This window comes from Macaca nemestrina, chromosome 1 (genome assembly GCF_043159975.1).
Source record: "Macaca nemestrina isolate mMacNem1 chromosome 1, mMacNem.hap1, whole genome shotgun sequence".
Taxonomy (NCBI): Eukaryota; Metazoa; Chordata; class Mammalia; order Primates; family Cercopithecidae; genus Macaca; species Macaca nemestrina.
In genome coordinates, this window is record NC_092125.1 from 156,915,349 (window position 1) to 156,935,379 (window position 20,031).

Below are 20,031 nucleotides of genomic sequence, written 5' to 3' on the forward strand. Positions count from 1 at the left end.
GCCTGACTACTCAACCTCTTGTCTATGTTAAGACTTCCTCCATCAGACAATATCCCCCAAACACTTGTATTTCTCCCATCCTAGCACTTATTCCATTGTTTAGAAATGCCTATTTAATTGTATCTCTCATTACACTGCAAACTCCACAAAAGCAGGAACTATGTTGGAATGTTTTGGCAGTGAATCCCTTATACCTAGAAGAATGTTCAGTTCTAATTTGTACTTCCTATTCACTATGGTGTTGAGTATCTTTTCATGTGCTTATTAGCTATTTGTGCATCTTGTCTTGTGAAGTGTCTGTTCAAATTTTTTGTGCACTTTTAATTCAGGTGTTGTCTTCTAATTATTGAGTTTTAATATCTGTCTGTTTATCTATCTATCTATCTATCTATCTATCTATCTATCTATCCCATATGAGTCCTTCATCTCCTATGCATATCGCAAATTTTTCCCAGTCTGTGGCTGGCCTTATCATTTTCCTAATAGTCTCTTTCAAAAAGGATTTTAAAAATTTGATAAAATCTCATTTATTAATAGTTTTCTTTCATGATTTTTCCTTTTTGTGTCCTAGGAAATCTTTGCCTAACCCAAATTATGAAGATTTTATCCTTTGTTTTCTTATAGGTTCATCTTTTCTGTTTAGGTAAATTATCCATTTCACATTAATTTTTCATTTTTCTTTTCAAACAGATTCCAGTTTTTTTCAGCAACACATGTCAAAAGACTGTTTTTCCCAATGAATTATTTTGTTATTTCTATAAAAAATCAGTTAACATAAAAATCTATCAAATATGGATCTATTTCTGGACTTCAGGTTACAGAAATGACCAGAGCTCATGAGATCACCTACATGAGCAATTCAGCTAATATATAGAGAAGGAGACTCATTAGGAACGAATAGTAGACTTCAGCAGAAATTGAAAAGAGACACGGAAGAGTATTGCTTTATGACCTTGCAACTAGCCATCTTTTCTTCCTTTACTCTTATTGCCTACCTAGAGTAAATCTCTACTATGTAAGACCATAAATTTTTTTCCTGGGACCTAATAGATAACTTCCAGGAAGACATAACTAGATTATTTAGAACATGCAATCTATGTAATAAAATAAAAGAGTGTGGTTCCTCTGTTACATTTTCTCTGGATGACAGGTAAAAGTTGGGACAGATGCATATTATGATTTTTGCTTTCACAGTCTGTTTCTTGGCCCTGCTGAAGTCTCCAATTAGATGCATATAGCTGTCATTACATTAGAAAATTTTCATTCAAGCACTCTAGGTAAGTATACATGAAATTGTCATAAGAAAAACCATAATCAGGGTAATTCACATTCATGGTAACTCCTAAAGCTGAGAGGGAATGCATATCAAGAATAATAATACAAGACTAATTGATCTACATGGATAAAAGGGATAAAATGGATCCATATTTACACCTACATTGGTTTCACATCATATGCTATTTGAATTCACAGCTCACTTTAAAATGTCTTTGAAAGGTGCTATTTGTTCAATGAATACATTTAAAAATAGTGCTAGAGCTTTGTCTGAACCCTGTAGCCCCCTAGCAGATTCCAGAGAAGATAGGAGAATTCTCAGCATTTTACCATACTATGAAAGTTCTTATTTCATTTGTCAAAAATAAGCCCTATATTTTCAAACAAATCTTGCTCTTCTACAAGACACTGCTGTCAGGGATCCTCATGTTGTGTTAGATAAAAGCGTCTTTATGTCTTGGCACTGTCTTCTGTATTAACCATTTCTATAAGCCATTACTAATAGCAGTTCAAAATGCACTTCCTGAAATCCAGCGTGCATTGTGTCATCCTGGGAGTCTAAATCACCGTATAGGTACATTTGAACACTACTTCCACATATAATGCAATGACAATTTTAATATCTGAATCATTGTGTCCTTGTACTTCTTATGCTTCTGTATTACATTTAACATTTTTTGTTTGCATCACTTTTGTGGCCATTAACTTGTTCTGAATCATCTTGTGGTTATTTGGAAGTTTTGTTTTTCTAAAAAATTCTTTAGTAAACTCCATAAATATAAATACTGCATTCTACTCATCTCTGTATCCTCCGAAGCTTTAATGAAGTACCATGAATTTGATTATATTTAATGTATATTTGTTGAGATTATATTTTTGCATAGATATCAATAAAGACCAGGAGTAATTCCTTAGATATATACAAATCATATTATCAACCTTTCATTCTAGTTACGTTGCCAGGAACACAATTAAGCTCATGAACTATCCAATTCTCAGTAATGAGAAGACAGGTTTGACAGTGTGGGATGATTAAAACGCTTAATGTTCAATTAGCCTTCTTGGATTAAGTCTAGTAAAGGAAAAGGTAGGTAATTTAAAGTTGTATTATGGAGAATATTATTTTACAAAAATCTTAAGAGGGCAATTTGAAAAGGACATTGATTGCTCTAAACTTAAAATATCCAAGGCATCATTTTGAAACTACAAAGACCAGATAAAAGGGTTATAAATATACTGAAAGTGAATGGTACAGACAAGAAAACTGAAAAATGCAACAAAATTCGATATGAAGAATTTATTTAATCTAGCAGAAATAGGAAAAGGTGGACAATATAAATGACTCTTAAATCTACAGTGACATCCATTATCATAAATTACCAACATGAGAAATGCTGTAATACTAAATGTAATTTTCTTGAGTCATTACATTTCAAATACATATCACATAGCAAGTATATAAAAATATGGATGTATAAAATGTGAATGAATTTTTCGCACTGTGAAGCAAAGGAACTTACACCTTTTTGTGAGGCATTATGACAATGAAATCAGTGATTGGCAGTAGTAGAGCTGGGGGCCGGTGGGGGGAGGTTGTCAAGGAGAGGAGTGTATGTGTGTGTGTCCTTATACCCACCGTTAATTGAATGCACTTCCAGAACTTGGGAACCAGTTCTGAATATGAACTAGGTGAAATTTGTCATCATCAGAAATAACCTTTTTTAAGAGATGGCTTCTGAATATGCTGCTGCTAAGACAAGGGTAAACATTTTAGGGTGTTATTTTTTTCAGAGTTTCAGTGTGAAACCGGGCCTTGGTGCATAAAAGTTGCATCCTATTTCATAGAACGTGTACTTTGGAAGGGACCTAGGTGGTCACTGAGTTCAACTAGCTACATAAACACACGAATTATTGAAAAGTGGGGTGATCTATCTGCAAATACTTAACACAATTTCATTCATCCTAAAAATCGACACTCTAATTTTAGACTCTTCTAAATGCTCTCCTGAGATAAAGTCTGAAATCTTACTCATTGGCTCTATTATGTCCAATAGAATCATAGACTTTAATTTTGCACCTGCATTGATGCCTTTTAAGTATTTGAATTTTGTTCTCTCTAAAACAGTCTATTAATCTGGCTAAGGGTTTCCAACTCCTGGTGTGATATAATTTCTAGTTTCCACATGATCCTGGTTGATCTCAACCTGTTTCCTCTTTTTTGAAAGAATTCTCAATTGTCGGTTTCTTTATATTGTGGTGACTTCTACTGCAGTAGAAGAATGGATAAAGTATAGGAAGAGCTTATTCGTGTAAGAAGACACGTTAGTTTCCTATAAATATGCAAAATTTTAAATTTCCATAGTAATCAATTAAATGCTAATTAAAAGAAGATAACCTTGTTTTGCATACATAAAGTCGGCAAGGTTGAAGAATCCCATCATTTTTGGCAAGGGTTCAGGGAAGCAGGCACCACTGTATGCTGATGCAATTAAAAAAAAATCAGAGAAATGTTCAAAAATTCATTAACAAGACTGTTTAGCATAAAAAGAAAAGTGACTGGGGGAAATCGTTAAATAGTTTAGGGCACAATGTAGCTACTGAATATTAGGATACTTTAATGACTTTGAGAAAATACTTGTAATTCCTTATTAATAAGACACAGCAGGCTATAAAACACCATTATATATATATTTTTTATCAATAATATCTATAGAAAAATACTGAATGAACCCTGGGAAGTGCAATAATAGGTATCATACCTTTCTGTCTTCAATGTTTCTGACAATGGAAATATATTACCTGTCCAATCAGACATTGAATAAAAATAAGTTTTGCTGGGCGTGGTGGCTCAGGTCTGTAATCCCAACACTTTGGGAGGGTGAGGTGGGTGTATCACTTGAGGACAGGAGTTCAAGAGCAGTCTGGCCAACGTGGTGAAACCCCATCTCTACAAAAATACAAAACTTAGCTGGGCATGGTGGGGCACACCTGTAATTCCAGGTAGACGGGAGGCTGAGGCAGGAGAATTGCTTAAATCCGGGAGGCAGAGGTTTCAGTGAGCTGAGATTGCACCATTGCACTCCAGCCTGGGCCACAGAATGAGACTCCACCTCAAAAACGAAAACAAAAAAGTTTTAAAAACACTTCCAGTCCTGAACCTTGCTGTTTTGTTCTTAGACTCTTTGTGTATGTATCAGGGTCCTAGTGACCTTTTCATTGCTATATCTTCTATTACAGTGCTCTATACCTCCAAATATTTTCCATGACTACTGTTATAAAGTCATGCTCCTGTATTTTCTGAACCTAAAAGCCTTTTTGTTTGGCTTTACATTTGTTCCTATCAAATTTCATTTGGTTTTATTGAGTCCATATGTCGTGCTGTTGAAAGTTTTAATTTTTTTCTGTTCCTTATTGAACAGCCAGGCACAGTTGTGCATATTTCACTGATACATTTGCGTGACATTAGTGTCCTCATCCAACATTAATGCCCTTTTATCCATCAAAGATTGTGGAGTATTTCCCCTCACCCCTTTTTTTATTTTTATTTTTACTAGGAAGGAAAGTCATCATAACCAGCATCACCAAAAGATGTGTTGTCCAAACCATTTTAATTTGAAGGAAAACACCACTGACTAAGGAAGATCATTCCAAGTAAATCTGATTGTATATGTTCTACTTCTGGAGAAATTTAGACATTTGTAGGAAAATTATTTCGAAAGATTAAGCAATTTTGTAATCATGGAAAATGGCATATTTGAAAAGTGTTATCAAATATAGAGCAAGAACTCTCAACAATGCATGGTGTAAGGTTCTGCTGGTGTATACTCCATGATTGTATTAGTCAAGACGTTTGCCCATGGACTTATGGACAGTGAGAGCCACCACTCTGATTAAACTAAACAATTTATCCCTGTAAAGCACCACAGAATATTATTATCATCAATTACAACTCTTAGAAAGAGATTCAAACCTATGTCATTTACCAACTAGACAGTAAAGTTTCTTGTCCTTAAAAGAAATTTCTCATTAATCTGAAAGAAGGTAAATATTGGCAGATTCTCTTCTCTAATTATATTGCTTTTAGAGTCCCAGCTAATCTCCCTCAATGGACAAACTACAAAAATTTATATGCTAGTATGCAAAGTACTTTCCCCAAGATAGCAAATAGTTTCCTATTAGGCGAAAAAAAAAACCCTCTAGGATGCAAAATTCTGTTAGTGTTAAGGGAAAAGGATTCCTAGATAGCTTAAAGAAAATGATGTCAAAGAGTAGAAAGTCTCGGGAAGTGAAGAAGAGTGAGGTAGAGAATGCATGTAAGGTCCTCTCTTTATAGAAATATGCCCTGTGATGTTGTGGTGTGTCTAGTCTTTTTAAGGCATGTAAGTACCTTTATTAAGTTCGTATGTCAATGTTAACAAATAAAAAAGATGAATGAGAGAAATTCCTAAATTTACGATTCAAGAAATAGCAATTATATTTTCTGCAGTAAAAAATATCACAGTGCTGCATAGACCTGAAGACCAAAGGACAGCTGAAAAAAAGGCGAATCTCTGTGACATCTTGCAAGGGAAATAGGCACAAAAACAAGGGGTTGATCAGAGGTGAGGGTGCATCTATCCTACTTTAACCACGGATCACTAAGACTTTAAAAGTCACATTACTTCTATTGTGGGTAGAGTTCCGTCACTTAAAAGTGTTTGTTGTGTACCAGTTTCTCTCTTGCTTCCTTGAGCAAAAGAAACCATATTCTCTCTTCCTGGTATAATACAACCTAGAGCAATATATTGTTCCTTATTTTATTCTTGTTCTGGTGTGGGTACTAATATCCATATACAAAAATTTTTTTCTGAAGTGTTTCTAGTGCTTGAACAAGGATGATCAAAACAAACAACTCACCCATAGAGCTGCACAAAACTCAGTGTTTTCTTCTTCAGCTATTGTGTCATCGTGACTAAGAATATCTGGCAGAAACAGCTACATGTTCATCAAATTCTTTTCCTACACATTTAGACAGCATTGTGCATACCAAGCCATGTGAGCAAGGCTGGCCAATAGAATGTGGGTGGAGTGATATACATCCCTTCCAGACTTGCCCATAAAACCTTCCAGCACAAGCTCCCTTTTGCTCTTTCCTTTTTAGTAGGCCAAACAGAGAGGACTCAAAGGACCTGGAGGAGGGCAAAGCCACATGATGGAAAGTGTCTTTGTATCTGAGTCACCCTTGGAAACAAGCTGGTTGGAGAGGAGCATCTATGTAGAATTTATGTTTGAGAAACAAATCTTATTCTCTTAAGCTACTGAAATTTGGGGTGTTATTGATTACATTTATTAGCCTTCCCCAAATGGGTATGGACTCTGGGCCAAACTGCTTCGGTTCCAATCTCATTTCATCAAAAGCTGTGTGACCATGGGCAAGCTATTTAATCTCGCTAGTGCTACAATTTTCTTATATGTGAGATGGTGATGGTAACATTATGTACCTCATAAAGTATTGGGGAAACTGAATGAGATATACAGCCCTTTAATAAGCCTGGCATATAAGTTATTGGAAGTCATTATTTCCAAAGATGACTCTTATTTTGAGATCATTTCCAAATATGGATCTCTTACAGAGTTGGATAGATAACGATAAGCTGATTTGTTAAAAGAAAAATTATCCAAATTTGACATTCAACTGCAAGAGTGTTGAGTTTTGTGGAAAGAAAATAAGAGAAGAGTGGGGAGGAAAGTAAGGAAGAGGGAAGGAAGGGAGGAACGAAGGAAGATTTCTTTGTTTTATGCAGCTTATGTGCTAACTCAACTCTGTTAATATGTCTGGCATAACAAAAAAAAGAAATACATGTCAGCATCAGGTAGTTAATATGGACAAAACAAATTCCAGAGGCAGACTAACATTTTATCTCGTTATTGTTTGTAGTAGTATCCTGGATATGTTTCTGACTTGGATATCAAGTATATTAAAAATCCCATACCCACTTTTTCCTCTGGCTTTGTTAACGTATCCTTACTTGTCCTGTTGTAAAACAAACTGAAATATGCCAATAGCCCTTTGCCATTTTGTAAGCTTTATTCTAAGACACAATGCTTATAAATAAAGCACTATAATGTCATAAAAACTCTCAACAAATGTACAACTGTGAATTTACAGCTTCTTCTAAAAATAGATGAAGATTACAGGTTTTAAAATGAATGAGAAACTACAGAAAAAATCATGGGAACTCCGGAAAATGAGTGAAGCAAAAAATGTTCCGTATGTAACAGAAATGGGTATTTACTCAGTAACAGTGACAACAAAGCTAAACACAAGGAAATTAGTACTTTGTAGATTAGGTAACAAAAAGCTATAAAATTGCCTCATTTTGATCCCTTTGAAGTTTCTTAGAAACAGCTTTCACTACATAGGTAAATATGTGAACTTGGTAGTTGACTGTTTATTCATCAAGATGTTCTTCACCTTTATGGAAGGAAGTGAGCTTCTATTTTCTGAAGAATCCAAGGTGTGAACAAAAAGAGACATATCTGTGGAGAAAGAAGAGCTTTTCTACTCAAAAAAAAAAAAAAAAAAAAAAAAAAGTGCCTATTCTGAAAGGAAACAAAAAAGTAGTTAACTAAAAAAAAGAAAAAAACTGAATGAGATTTTCTGCACTGTTACAATGCCCAAGGACAGTTCTGATTTGATGCCTTAGCAATTTACATGGAATTTTACTCTGGTGTTTTCTCTACAGTTCAGCAAAAACAAGCAACAGAACAATATACTATTTCTGAGACACAGGAACCATTTTCAGAGGCCATTGTATGTAGTTTCAAAATTCTTCACTTCTAACAGTATCATATAAATGATACTGTAGAGAAAAAAAAAATCCTTTTCAATGCTTTATGCAGACTAAGTCTTGCGGGACATTTGGGGCTTTCATTCACCTTCCAGAAGGGTATGTAGGCTCAAAGGTCACATATAGTGCAGGGATGAGCATGAACCCAAAGGGTAGTGTTAGTGCTGATGGATAATTTCACTAACTTGAGCAGCAGAGTTGGTTTGAATATGAGGACACTTTAGCTCTGGGGAAATGTCAGCAACAGGACCTGCCAGTTTCACCAGGCAACCTCCAACACTCAACAGCTCTTGGTGTATCAATGGCTTGCTCATCCTCAGTTACAAAGAGAAAGTAAGAAACTCAACTTTATGTTCTTTAAACAAGTCCTAGAATTTTGTGATAACAGAACATAGCCTAGCCTTACCAATAGCAACAAACAGAGAGAACAGAGAGTGTAGACAATCAATGGGATATGTTCCTTCAATTATGAAAATATTGCTCCACGTCAGTGTGCTCATCCTGAGCAGAATTAATACAATTTGGAGCCCTTGGATTCCATGAATAGACTCTTTAGTAAAATCAGTTAGGCATTTTTTTTTTCCAGCTACTCTTCTGTCTAAAAAGTGTAGTGGAAAAATTACTAGAGAAGAAAACATGAGACAAGAATTTGAGTCTCAGTACTGCCATTAGTCCAGTTTATTACTATAGGCAAATCACTTCACCTCTGTCTGTTTCCTCAGCTCCAAGGTGTAGGAGTTGAATTGGCTGGTCTTTAAAATCTCTTTCAGCTCTAAAAGCCTACACTACTTACAAAGGCTAGCACTGGCTCCTTCAGTCACTAATCTATGTACACTGTCAAAATGATGAGGTCTTGTCTTTTAAATATGCTGTTTTAAGAAAAAAGCATTTTTTCTCTCCTGGCCCCCAGACTGTAAATCCTTTGTTGTGCTAAGCCATGCAAACAACGGACACTGAATAACATAATTTATTGTTTGCATTTAACATGTCACATTAAAGGCTAGATGGGCCCATTGTTTTTGTTCTTTTTTAAAATCAGTCATCTGATTATATTTTCTTGCTTATTGAAATTAAACCAACCTCATAATTAACATCCAATTAACACTACCAGGTGAAGTACTTTAGTGCTGTCTCTTTTCTAAGTAACAGTCTTTCTCTTCTGATGGCCTTCTACTTCTTGGAAGGTTAGCAGGTCCCCAATTCAGACTCTTGTTCCTACCTCAGCTGATTCATACCAAATCCTCCAAGAGCAATCTCCTTATATAAATTTCCTTTTTCACAGTGGTCACAGTTCTCTAGCTATATAATAAAAATCATGCAAATCTGGATTTTGCTTATGCTAAAGACTGGCTTATTTGAATAGGAGGACCAATGTTCATTTACTTCAGTGTGAATGAAGCTTGATGCAATGTTTTTCAATGTGACTTTAGCTAAGCCTGCAATCGGCAGAACCCACAATACAGATTGCTATACTTACAAGTCTGATTTGTGACAACTGTGGCATCTAATTGTGTTTTCTAGATTTAGCAGCTTCTCTAGCTTTATTCTTCTGGCCAGCTTTTGAATATGATTTTATGTACTCTTAGCAATCAGTCCATTTAATTTGGATTTTTGCTTTTTTCATCAGGATTCAAAATGTAACCCAACAAATTTCAGATGAGGTCTAAAATAGGGTTTTCTATGATTCACATGCACCAGTGAAGAATATAGGATTATACAAATGCCTTTATATATAGTTATAAGTATATAATGTATAAATATGTGTGTTCACACACACACAAATGGACTCTATGTGCATATATACAAACATTCCTCCAAATCCCAATTCCTTTTTCTATGATAGCTTTGATAGCAATGTAAAATCATATACTCTAAAAGGTTTCTTATTCACATTATCATCATAACAATGTAAATCATTACTACTTCTCACTTGGTTAAATTGGAAAAGATTCAAACATTCTTATTTTAAAACTTTTAAAAAATTACCTTGCTTTTTCATAGAATTATGCAGAATCAAAAATAATATCTAGTCTATTATTTTTATCTTGAATGTTTTCATGCCAATTTCAGAAAAATTGTGACCCATTTTTCATTTTCATTTTCCTAGAGCCACGGGTAGTATTGAAATATTTTTATTTTTCACATATTAGTTTCTAGGATAAATACACATCAGTGATAAGTAAGTTCAGTTAAATTTTTCAATGTTTAAATATTGGATAGAATATCTTTCATTTCACCAGAATCTATGGGAATTGATCAGAAATTTGCATGGCAAAACAGTCTCCTTGAATTGCTCCCTTACCAAACTCTTCTCTATCAGTAAATCATAGATGAAAAATTTATTCTCAACATGGGAGAAATTAGACTTTGCATTTTCACTAGAATTAGAAAGATGGAACAAAGAAAAACAGGAAATAAAAGCAGAGAAAAATAAGTTGTGAGATTCTACCAAAATGCTGATTATACTGGAAATCATTCAATTGAGTTTTCAAATTGAGAAAAACCTGTGCTTTTTTGTTTGATTGTTTCCTGTTTGTAGAAAGAAAAAGACAAAGAAAACAACAATAAAAAATGTAGAGTAGCAGTTTAGATGCAAAAAGAAAGGAAAGAAAGAGGAGAGGAGAGAAAAAAAAGCCCCTTTCCACCCCTCCTAAGAAAACACTGGAGTCTACATATTCCACACACAACTTCCGCCAGAGTGAAGGATACAATATACTGCAAAAGTCTTCATCAGAGAAAGCTACAACGAGGCAGGAGAGCAAGCAAGTTTTCAAATGTTTCTCATCAGCAGGGGTTAAAACAAATAAGAGTTGGCCCTTCGTTTATTAGAAAACTAAATAAATTAAGTTCATGTCCCAAGGCATTCTGATTAATCAAGGTTTTCTTTTTATTTTAAGGTGAAACAACAGGGGGAAAAACAGTCTGTATGGCAATTTTAACATTTGTCTCTGTTTATTTTTCTTTCAGTAGGCATTTCTATCTATCATTAGTTCAAAAAAACTTAACATTCATAGAATTAAAAATTGCATAAGGGAACAACAACAGAATAACAACTCCTTCCGAGGATAGAACTGGGGCTTAGTAATTTTTATGGGTGTGAATATTGAGGTATCAAAATGGCAGAAGACAGCAGGCAAAAGGCCTTTATCGAAGACGGCACATTTTAATGATAGCTCACCATAATACTTAGCACTAGTAAATACCTACAAGTGCTTCTGAAGTGAAATGTATCATTACTTCCAGTCTCCAAAACACTCTGTAAGTTGAGCCTGGCTTTTGTCTTTTGAATCATTCTGCAAGGATGTTTTTGAACTCTCAGCTACTCTCTCAGCAAATCAACCCTTTAATATTTAATGAGCAATGAGTATATGAAAAATAGAATTGTCTCAACCCTAGGACAGGAAACTATATTTCTCTGCCTTCATTTCCTCCTGTTGTCCCTGCTTTTTCATCTTTCCCCACCTAAATAGAATCACACGTATATATATGTATATAGAAAAACTACTCGAAACTACTTATTTTCACAGGGGTCGTAGCATATGGCCAAGACCATCCTTTGTGATATTTTTGTGTAATCCTGATATAATGTATTTGGCACAGAGATCAACTGGTTACTAGTTTACATAAATTCTATTCTATACAAATATTGGCAAGTAGAGCAATCTGGAATGTAACAGAACAATGACCAAATTACAGATCATCTGCTAAAGAGATAGCAGAATACACAGACAATAGCCCAATGGGGTGTTCAGGGGCATCACATGGTATAACAGATGTTAAAGGACTGTAAATGACGAAGTACCTTGGACATTAAGGTCATTATTATTGTTGTTATTGTGGCATAACAACTGACACACTATGGGAAAAATAAATTCCTACAAGGCAAAACCTCTGGTCAGGTTTAATATAAGGAATCATTTCCTCTCCATGTCTAACAGTTGGCACTTGGCAATGAGAATGTAATGTTTAGAGAAACACATCTTGGGCCTATAAAATAGCAATTTGAATATACAAATGTATATTATGAAGTATGATAGGATACAAATTGATGTAAAAATATGCTTTGCTTTCTCTGTTTCATGATTTTAAAAATCAGACGGTTTTGTGTTGTTGGATGTTGAAGCAGAGTTAGTAAACCCTTTGGTTATGTTTTAGGAATGTTTTCACAGTATATGTTATTACAGTGTTGAAGTTGGTATCTTACATGTTAAGTAGCCTTCTGAAATATTTAGGACTCAACCAAAAATAACTAAACATTAATATAGGTCACTCTAATCACATGTTCAGTTATATTGTCTGTAGTAAGAATGGATGGTAAGAGTGGAAATTCATCAAGATTTGCTACTTAGCCCATTTTGATTTATGTGTTTGGGATAGTCAAGTAATCCTGAAGTGTAGGACGTCCATGAAATCTTCATTGTTAATTAGGCAATGGCCTGAGGCTTTAGCTGTAGGAAATACTGTTGAAAGATGGCATATTAGGAAGTGATATTTTCCCGTCCTTAGGCTAACTAGTAAGATACTTGCACCCTGATAGCAGTTCTTGGGTCAGTGTTTGAAAAATCAATCATTCTTCAAGATGGCGGAGCTGCTGAGATTCAAGAAGCCATTGAGTCAGTCACCTTGCCTCATGAGGCCAAACTCTTTTGGCTTTTGGAAGTTACTCACTGTTGAACAATTCTAGGCAGCTATCTTGAAGGATAATCTTCCCATTTCTTAGGTCACAGTTGTCATGTCACTGGCCTTCATCTCAATTCCAGTTAAATTATAAAGTGCGGTATGTAGTGTTGAACCTCCAGAAAGAACATCATGAGCACAACCATCCTCCATGAAATGCTGAGTTTGAATTACTAGCAGAGTCACCATCCACATCTGAGAGTGTACAGGAACTTGATAATCATTGTTGTTGTCTTTATCGTTACCATCATCTCCATTAGCATCATCAGCATCACAGTTGCAGTATGGGGATCACGTTAAGTGATGTGGCAAGATCAGAAAAACCATTATCAAGACAATGTCCAGTTTGGATGTGTAAATATTATCCTGTGCTTCTTGGCCCATTTAGCAAACACTTTCTTTTCAGTGATAAACCTATGACCCCCATATGGGGCATGTTCATGAAGAAAATATTCATCACACTCATCTCTTCCTTGTTCATAGTAATGGTAGGGGACTTTTCTATACCCTTCTGTCCTAGAAAAGAAAAAAAAAAAGAAAAGGAGAGAAAGATTGAGATGAAGAATGAAGCACTCATTTACAAGAATCCATTATGTGCCCAGTAAATGCATTTACTCACAAACCCATACATGATTCTTGTCCATGAACTCAGTTAAAAGCTATTATATGTATGAAAGCTTTTAGGAAGATGTACCAGGTTCTTAGTGGCTTAATAGATCAAATAAAATTTATATATCATGCCAATTACATTCAAACATATGGCTATTCTTTGAAAAAAGAAATGGTGTATAATGGAAGAAACTTCAGATAGCCTCTTGCAGAACCTGAAGAAACTGTGATTTTTCACAGTAAGATATTGGGTTCATCTGAGCTCCATTATGCTTATAGTTAGGGAAGAAATATTTGTCCATGATGATTGTGGCTGAGAGTTACCATTTTGACATTATGATTAAAACAGTCTGTGAATTATATTATGCCAATTGTTGGTAGGGAAATAGATTTCATTATCCTGATGAAGCATGGAGGGTTTGTTTTATTATCTAATTAGAAACTATCCCACCAGCGAGGATATACTGTGGGTAAACACACTCATTTTAAATAAGGATCTGGCAGATTACTCACTTATTAGTGAAGTATAATTTCCAGGAATTCTTGTTAAGCTGTCAGTTTCTCTGAGGCTTCAGGACATTTTTTCGTTCATGATCAAATCTAACTAACCATTGAGTAGATAGCTATCCATCAAGCCATCAGAGCAGCAGAAATGACAAACTTGCTTTTGCAAATTAAACAACCACTAAACTTCTATATTTTCAAGCCACAAGTTCCTGCTATGCCACTGATTAAGGGAAAAGTGTTCCTCCTGACACTTGACATTAGACTGGTAAATATTTTTCTTTTTATCACCCCTAGAAGGCACAACTTGATGCACTGACAATAAAATGTCATGTCAGCAAAGAACACTGGGAAATAATTGTTGCTTTATCTGTTTCTTAGATTTATGGTATTAAAATGAATTGTGATATTTTGACAAGATCTCAGAATTGGAGCTGCATAAAAATAATTTCCTGTGATCTTACTTGCAGTAGGTGTCATTTATCATCCCGTAGACGTGAATGCCATAACAAGCGTCCATGGCCAGAATGAAGGTAAACCACCCTGTGCTGAGATACGAGCCAGACTGGACTCTGAGGGAAATTAAAACAAACAATAACAAACAGGACAAAACACAGAACACACACACAGAACAATAAGGTGTGTGAGAAACAAGCAACATTTCATCAAAAACATAGCACTTGTTATCAGGAAAAAGCATTGAGAAACTTGACAATATGTCAAAGATGCACACTTATTCTGAATTATCTCTGAATAATTTATAGGAATGCTCTTGCTCTTACTACCTTAAGCCTCAAAGCTATGTTGTGTGCAAGAGAAGCCATATGGCAAATATCTGAAGTCAAATAATCCTGCTCCCTTCAGGTGAAAAATAATTTATTTAATTTTCCATAAGACACAAATTAGTGCTGTCTATCAGAGGAAAGGTTCTCTTAAAGCTGCTTGGAGCCTGGACGGGTACTGAATGATAATAGTGCTATCTTGCTTACCTGGACATATTACTACTTTCTTAAAGGCTGCTTGGGTTTCTAAGTGTAACTTACATGCAGTGTATGTGATTAACTTGAAATGAAAGCATCTGAAAAGATTTCCTTAACTATTTTCCAGGCATTATAAGACAAGACTTTTCCTTTTTAAGACCTACATTATCAACTTCATTGTATTTCCATTGAACAAGCGACATGGTAATCATTGTTCTGGAGGCTGGGGATACAATAACGATCAAAACAACGAAAGCTTCTGTCTTTGCGAAGGCCAGTGGATTGGATTTGGAGGTAGCTATGTTATAAAAGTTGGCCAGGAAAGGCTTCTTTGATCATGGGAACAAAGATCTGAAAAAGACAGAGGGGAGGGTCAAGGAGGAAGAAGCTATGTGGACCACATGAGGAAAAGGTATTTCAGGAAGAGGGAAGGGCAAGGACAAAATCACAAATATGGAAGTATGGTTGGTATGTTCAAAGAAGATCTGGGAAATGCAGGAACTGAGTGGGAGGGTGGGGATGTACTTAGATGCAGTGCTGATTGGGCATCTGCCAAGTTCCAAATGGTTCAAAGGAATTTTCAGTGAAAACTGGATCTCCATATTTGTCTTTAGCCAAAGTGACTCAATCCATTCAAAACAGATGACTGCCCATCTCCTTAAAACTCTCTCCACAGGGGCATTTGGACTAGCCCAATTTGTTTGACGGCTGTGTAGCAACACCTCTGAAAAAGATTAAATGGTCTACCTTCCATGTAGACTTCTTGGCCTACAGGAGCACAGCCAGTTGAAACTGACACTTAGATACTGATAACCGCTGTCTGGATTCAGCCCTCCAGCCAGTACTTGCTCAATATTGTTGATGCACACCCCAGCACCAAGCCATCAGTGTGCTATAATTAGGAGCCTTGAATCCTTTGCTGCTGCTGCTGCTGCTGCTGCTGCTGCTGCTGCTTCTTTTTAACAGGCACGACTTAGTGTCAAATTACTTACAACGTGCCAGCATTTCAGGAAAAACACAAACTCACAGTGGGGGTAGATGATTGGATTTTTTAGCCTTTACTTGCATTGACTTTGGGTGATTCACAAGGAGACACAAACTCAGCCCATATACCTCCTCTCTGCATACTTATCACTGAGTCTCAAATGTCACTGCTTAAGTAGCCATTCCTTCATATCTTCTGACGTATGGAAAATATCCCAGAAACCAGATCACAGCGAGTTATGTGCACTTTCCTCTGTGATAGTAGCAGCAACATGGGGCAGCAATAGATGCAAAATGAGTGGGAAGACATATCTCAGGGAAGTGAGATACACTAACGAACAACTTTGCCTTTTAGACAACTTAACCTGAAGTCAATCCTGCATTCTGGGGTCTGAGGAGAAGCAGCAATGATGGGAATTGTTTAAAGCACCATCTGCTTAAAAAGCCCTTATTTGAAAATGAGAAGAGATCAGAGGAGGCACGAGTCTTGACAAAATGCTCCCAAATTGAATCTAAACATTTTGTCTATGTACTGAATTTGTCTAGTTATTATTCCTATGGAATTGTGTATTCTTTTTTTTTTCTCTTCTTTCTCATACTATTTTTTCTACCTTCCACTCCCTATATTGTCTATTCTTCATTATTACGCTGACCAAGCACTCGTAGAGATCACTAAAAGTTACGGCATTTGTTCGTTTCTACATGATGAGGAAAAAAACAAGTCTCATGTATTTACTCATTTATTCGCTTTTTCAACCAACATTTATTGGGATCCTATTATGTGCCACTGACTGTGCTAGGAGCCTGGTGATGAATATTTTCTTACGAGTACATGGTCTAGTGAGGGAGGCACACATGTTAAAACAATTGATCACAATACCGTGCAACAAAGCACAGCCATGTGTTTCAGAGTCAACACAGAGTGCAGTCAGAATTGGAGTGAGGATATCTGGTTTGATATTGCAGCTCTGCCACTACTCGAACATGAGGCTTTGGACACTTATTTAGCCTCTTTGGGTCTTATTTTCCTTGTGTCTAAAATGAGATGGTTGAACTAAGTCATAACCAAGGTTTCTTCTAATTTAAAAATCAAATGATTCTGTGATCATCACCCTCAACAGTCTGTAATTAAGTTTTAACCATTGTGCAGTACCATGCTCCATGCATATCGGATATTGTAATGAGCAAACACGTGAATTGGTCAGATCACATTTCGTGCTCCCTTGTGTGACAGGCATGATACTAAATGTATGCAGCATATATAAAAAGATAAGCTGGGTATAAAGTTTTTACCTTGCAATGGTAGTGACAATGGTCACAAAACTTTCATGGGGAGAACTCCTTTACACTGCCACTCATGGAAGGTGTTGCAATGGCTGACCAAGGCCAAGGCCATAACTGAACCATAGCGCTAAGGGTAAAGGTGAATTTCAGTGCGAAAAAAAAAATCATAATTAGGAAAAATCATCCTCCCTTTGATGTGGTCCCTTCACAGATGTGTTAATTATCAAACTCAAAGATAATATATCTCCAGGAAAAAGAGGAAGATCCTCTTTGTGACATATGGACACTTATTCTGCAAAACAAGCTCTCCTGACTCATTCCAGTCCAGCCCACACAGTCATTTCTGAAGGTTCAACAGTAAGCTTTCAGAACAGAGCCCTCAAAGAATAAAGAAGATGCAATGGTCGTAGTGGCTTCTCTATATATCTGTGTTCTCTTTACCACAGGAAAAGAGGATCAAGAATTTCAGGGTTTGGCATCTGGTCAAAGATCTTTCCTTCTTACCACCTAATAAGGAAACTTTACCACATTTCTGATCCTTGATTCCTTTAGGACCTAACCTGGTTTGTTTTATTTCTGTGTAGACAGGCCATGCTAATTAGCTCAATAGCTCTTTAAACAAGATGTGTTGCATTTGATTCAGATGGGGGAGGCTCATACTGCCCAAGTGCCCTGTCCTACAAATAGCACTTAATTAGACAGTTGCAGTTCCTTTCCCTGATGCCTCTGATATATTTGGGATGTTAAATGGCGTGGGGTTTCCTACCCACAGTACAAGCTAGGGCTAGCAAAGTAGTTTTTTTTCTCTAACTATTTGAAGTCAATGTCCATATAGTGATGTTTGCAGTGGAATAATGACAACTTCTGGATGAATCCAGGAATTCTTTCAAATAAATGCCTAGTAATCTAGGTCCCTAGAGGAACTCACTGGCCTGATGACACTGGCTCTGGAACATCTTGTAGCTGCACCATTTCCAAACTCAACTGGGTTGCTGTGTGAACATACTAGAAATGAGAAGTTATAAATTACACCCAACTAGACCTTTAACTTTCAATGAAAACTACAACAAAAAGACTTTGCCTGATGTATGTGAAATTGTTTATGATTTCCAGCTTGGAAAGACTTAGTGATAACTATCAAATGCCTCAAAATGATAACTATCAAATGCCTTAAAAATTCTTAAAGGGTATCCTCTGGGGCCAAGTACTGTTTCATAATTTGTCACTCATGCACGCAGCACTATGTATGAGCTGGCCATCAACCATACCATTTTTTTTTTACCTTCCACATTTGGGGATCAATAAAAACAATTATTCTCATCCACAAATAAACAATCAAGATTCCCACAGGGATGATAAGAGAATCTAAGCCCTTAATTCAGTGCAATAGGAAGCTTAAATTAATGCAGCAGAATAATGAGCCATGCAGGGGAAAATAAAGGCAGAAGTGTGAAGAGGAAGCCATCAATCCTTTGATTTTACTGGTCAGGCTCTGCATCCTGCTGCTCTTTGGTAATCAAGATACTTATAACTTGGAAACTACTTAAATTTACTGGCACATCTCTTGGGAAAATGATGCTGTCAAGACCTTGATGTAGCACATGCTTGAAGACATATCATTTAAGATATGATCTTTCATCTAGTTTATTTCAATAAAATATAAGCTACTTTACCCTTGATGTTTACTCCTATTCCTTCATGTCAAAAGGCCATCATATGGATACAGGGATTCCTTGTCTGTCCAGCTATCATGATGTTTACCAGTCTCAGTGTTTTTGGCTGTCAGTAACCTTCATTTGCCTGCACCTCTGTTTCTGAGTACACTCTGTCCTCTTCTCATTTCTGGCAAGATATTGTGAAGCATTTTCCTCCTGTTATCCGGCAAGCTGGAGCCTTCTAACTGAGTGACATTTCCCTTTCAGATAATTTCAGGGGCAGAACTGTGGAAATGGAAATGGCTACTTTTCAAAAGAGAACTGGATTATGTTGGATTTATTATCTATTCACAGGGTGCTCTGCTAATTATTGAATACCAATAGCTCGATGAGTTGGGTTCTGAACACAAGAAACTCATACTTTGATGACAAAAAATTGTAGCACTTTCTCTAGATTAGAGTTTCTCAATCTCAGCACTATTAACATTTTGGACAAGATAATTCTTTGTTGTGGGGTGGCTGTCCTGTGCAGTTCTCTTATACATTTTATCAGATTCCCCTCTGTTCCAAACTCATCTGGGTCCTAAGGAGGCAGTAGATTTGACTCCCCATGGCCTATTCTTGCCTTAGGGTGACTGCTCTGAGGGTGTCCTTGACCCTAAACAGCCAGATTCCTTTAATCTCCAGATCCCACTCTGCTCATTCACTGTCCCCTGATTTTCTTCATCCAACCAAGCATTGTACTTCCTTCTCCCTTCTTTACAAGTCCATCTAAACCCATCTTCTTACATTTTAACCGTAGAAATCAGCAAAGTCAGTTGGCCTAGACCCAAAGGGCAAGTCTTAGCTTGCAACGGTGGAATGTACAATTAGGAATGGAGAAAAAGTGTCAGGTGGAACAAGGACAAGGAGTTCAGAAGCCTCAGTATCTGTGGTTAACTCCTTTCATGAAATGGTTCCTTTGGGGGCCTTTGGCTCAAACTTTGCAGCTTCAATTCTACTGTTTCTTTCATGAACTGATGAAAGTCAAGCCTCGGGCACTCAAAGCTAACATTTCAAAAGCATAATAATCATTTATCAAAGCCTGAAGGGTATCAAGACCCCCCTCCCAATAATGGAGGTTTATTGGAGAGCACAGTATTGGCAGCAGTTTCTGAAACCTGCTATACTCAGGGGTAAAAAGAGAATTTAAAAGAAGAATTAATCAATATTTCATGTCTTGTTTTAACACTA

General features: G+C 36.3%; 1 protein-coding gene across 5 annotated transcripts in view; it reads right to left on the minus strand.

Annotated features, from left to right (window-relative positions):
• Window positions 1–1,973: 1,973 nt before the first annotated feature.
• LOC105482673 (ST6 N-acetylgalactosaminide alpha-2,6-sialyltransferase 3) overlaps window positions 1,974–20,031 on the minus strand; it is a 576,370-nt gene continuing 558,312 nt past the window's right edge. Inside the window, exons 4-5 of one of the 5 annotated variants that reach the window (XM_024793120.2) lie at window positions 14,360–14,467; window positions 1,974–13,298 (exon numbers count right to left, since the gene is read on the minus strand). In XM_024793120.2, the coding sequence (XP_024648888.1) occupies window positions 13,112–13,298; window positions 14,360–14,467 (295 nt within the window). In that variant the 3' untranslated portion in view covers window positions 1,974–13,111. The remainder of the gene's footprint in view (window positions 13,299–14,359; window positions 14,468–20,031) is intronic. The other 4 variants (XM_011742887.3, XM_011742888.3, XM_071090974.1 and 1 more) reach the window with 4 other exon arrangements.